Source organism: Bison bison, unplaced genomic scaffold, assembly GCF_000754665.1.
Source record: "Bison bison bison isolate TAMUID 2011002044 unplaced genomic scaffold, Bison_UMD1.0 scf7180017864155, whole genome shotgun sequence".
Taxonomy (NCBI): domain Eukaryota; kingdom Metazoa; phylum Chordata; class Mammalia; order Artiodactyla; family Bovidae; genus Bison; species Bison bison.
Genome location: NW_011494727.1, coordinates 1006692 through 1009760, shown reverse-complemented (window position 1 = coordinate 1009760; position 3069 = coordinate 1006692). Strand labels below are relative to the sequence as shown.

At 62.2% G+C, this 3069-nt stretch overlaps 1 protein-coding gene across 1 annotated transcript in view; it reads left to right on the top strand.

Moving 5' to 3' along the window:
* The window catches only part of POLG (polymerase (DNA directed), gamma), an 18241-nt gene that overhangs the window by 7577 nt on the left and 7595 nt on the right, over positions 1 to 3069 (top strand). The window contains 5 exon segments of the mRNA XM_010841133.1: positions 12 to 166; positions 391 to 517; positions 1436 to 1672; positions 2586 to 2706; positions 2859 to 2945. Of these exon segments, the coding sequence (XP_010839435.1) occupies positions 12 to 166; positions 391 to 517; positions 1436 to 1672; positions 2586 to 2706; positions 2859 to 2945 (727 nt within the window).

The following is a 3069-nucleotide window of genomic DNA, read 5'->3' as shown; positions in this document are numbered from 1 at the left end:
TGGCTGTGCAGGTACAAAGAGGACCCCTGGCTCTGGGACCTGGAGTGGGACGTGCAGGAGTTCAAGCAGAAGAAGGCGAAGAAAGGGAAGAGGAGGGAGCCGGCCGCAGCCAGCAAGTTGCCTGTCGAGGGGGCTGACGCCCCTGGGGACCCCAGGGATCAGGAAGGTGGGGAACATGGGCGGGAGGCGGGGAAGGGAGGGGCCCTGGGAAGGGCCTGGGACCCTGGGGTCCCTTGGCAGTGGTGGCTCCAGCCTTCCAGAGAAGAACCCACGCCCCCTGCAGTGGAAGCACAGAATTCGAACCACTGGACTGGACCGCTGGGCAGGTCCTGGGAGGGTCTTTCTGAGATACCCTTCCCTGGTCCTGATTGTCCTCCCCACCCTGTGCAGACCCCGGCCCCCCCAGTGAGGAGGAGGAGTTCCAGCGAGATGCCACAGCCCGCACCTGCTTGGAGCAGCTGAGGGGGACCACAGAGCTCCTGCCCAAGCGGCCCCAGCACCTTCCTGGACACCCAGGGTGAGCCCTTCCCCTCACATGTCCAGAAGCCACCCTATCCCTCCCTCCACCTCGAGACACCCGTATTCTGGGCCCCAGCACAGAGGGTAGTATGCGTATGCGCCCCTGCTAACACGCTGCCATCTGTTCCTGCCATCTTCCTGTCCTGCTGTCACCCCTGGGTCCCTGGGCTTGTTCACTACAAGTGCACTAAGCACCTGCTGTGTTCTGGGCCTTACTGCAGCCTCTGAGGGGCAAAGAGAAGCATAACTCCTTTCTAGTAGCTTCTCCCTGGGAGGAGCCAGCCTGCCCTGGAGTTGATATCCATCATGAGACAGGAGAGTCATCAGTGTCGAGGCAGAACCTAAAACTCTGCCTGGTGAAATCAAGGAAGGCTTCCTTGAGGAGGTGACCTTCATTCTCACCCCACAAAGTGGCAGAGATGGGAAAATAGGGGCATCCAGACTGAACAGCAAGGGGCCAATTTTGTGTTTCCCTGAGAGGAGGCCCCCTTAAATCTGTGCCCTGAGTGCCTCACTTGCCTAGCTCTGGCATTGGCTTTGGTGAACAGCCCGTGAGGGATGGAGCACTGGGGGCCCTGGTGTGCTTCTGGAGCAGCAGAGGTCGGGTAGACCTGTGCGCTGCTCTGGGCAGTTCCCCTGGTGAAGTGGAGCTTGGTGAGGAGTCTTGCCCTTGGCAGTGTGTATGGGTCCTGGAATAGGGAGCTGACACAGGATCTGTCCTTGGGGAATATTTGAATTATTCTAGGGGCCTCCATGGGGGTCCTGGCTGAGTCCCAGTGGGAGGGGGTGGTAATGTCAGGCTGAGGTCACCAGCAGGCCTTGGGATGGGTGGGCATTGTCACGGGTGGAGAGAGCCTTCCTCGTTACATGCTGTCCTCCCCTGACTGCTGTGACGCACTCTCTGCTGGCGGTGTAGGTGGTATCGGAAGCTGTGTCCCCGGCTCGATGACCCTGAGTGGACCCCTGGCCCCAGTCTCCTCAGCCTCCAGATGCGGGTCACACCTAAGCTCATGGCGCTGACCTGGGACGGCTTCCCTCTGCACTACTCGGAGCAGCATGGCTGGGGCTACCTGGTGCCCGGGCGGCGGGACAACCTGGCTCAGGTGTCGGCCGGCAGTGCTCCCACGTCGGCTGGGGCGGCCTGCCCCCACACGTAAGGCTCTGGCTCGGGGAGGAAGGGGCTGGCATCTCGGGACCCTTCCCCTTGTTGGAGAGGCCAAGCCCAGCTCGGGCTAGGGTGAGGAGCCTGAGTTGGAGTGTCTGGCTTCTAGTTCTTTTTTGATGGCAGTCTTTCTGTCCAGGCCTCCGAGCCCTGTTGAGTTGAGGGCGTGGGGTTGGAGTGGGAAGGGCTGAGGCCCTGCTCAGGAGCCTGCAGCCCGGCTGTCCGCACAGGAACACGTAGAGGGCGGGCTGGAGGCCGTTGAACGTGACGGGTCTATGGACTTCGTGTGCCTCCGTTGAGTATCATTTATCGAGCACTGGTTATCTTCTGTGTTAATAAACCCATTACAGTGCTTCCTCGTTTGTTCCCCAGGCAGCCGCATGAGACAGGGTGGTTATCTTCATTTTAGAGCTGGCAGAAGAAAAGGCCATGGGGAAGTCTCTTGTCTGAGAACCCAAACCCTTGAGCCTTTGACAGGCAGGTGCTGGGGAGAAGCCATAGTGCGTGAAGTGGCCCAGAACTGAGGGCCCTGGCTCAGCAGGGCATTCTGACCCTGCCTGCCTGTGGGGCCTGAGGACAGAGGGATGGGGGTCGGCCTGCGCCTGTGAGCTGAAGAGTGGGTGCAGGAGCCAGCCTGGGGTGGGCCTGGCCCTGACTCCCCGCTGCCCTGCTCCCCGCATGCTCTTCTCCCGAGTCAGCCCGGGCCTCGAAGCCCAGCCTGCCAGCAGCGTGCTGTCGTTGTCAGCTTGTCCCTCGCTATCTGTGAGCCGGGGAGAGTGCTGTCCATTCCTGCCTCAGGGCCGCTTCTGGGGACTGAACAGGGAACGGTGGAAGGCACCCGGCGAGCGGCCTGGCCCGGAGGGGGCCCGCGGTAATCAGGCTGCGGCTGCCGTTCTCTGCGCAGAGCCATCGAGTCCCTGTACAGGAAGCACTGTCTTGAACAGGGGAAGCAGCAGCTGGAGCCGCCACAGGCAGACCTTTCCGAGGAGTTCCTGCTGTCCGACAGCGGCGCCATGTGGCAGACGGTGAGGGCGGCTCTGGCTCCAGGACGGGGCAGCCTCTGGGTGGGGGCTGGGCGCCAGGGGCACTCATCTGCTCACTCACCCCAGAGTGGGGCTGGCGGACGTGGGCCAGCCCAGCCCCCTGCTTTACTCGCTTGGTACCTGGGCCCCTCCAGGTGGAAGAATTGGGCTGCTTGGAAGTGGAGGCCGAGGCAAAGATGGAGAACTTGCAAGAGGCAGTCCCAGGTCAACCGCTAGCTCCGGTGAGCTGGGCGCCTGCTCAGGGCTTCTCTGGGTGGGTGCTGGCTGGCCACGTCCTCCTGTTGCGCCCAGGTAGTGCTTTCCCCTTCAGTTCCCAAGGTTTTGGGGGGCTGGGAGATGACCACC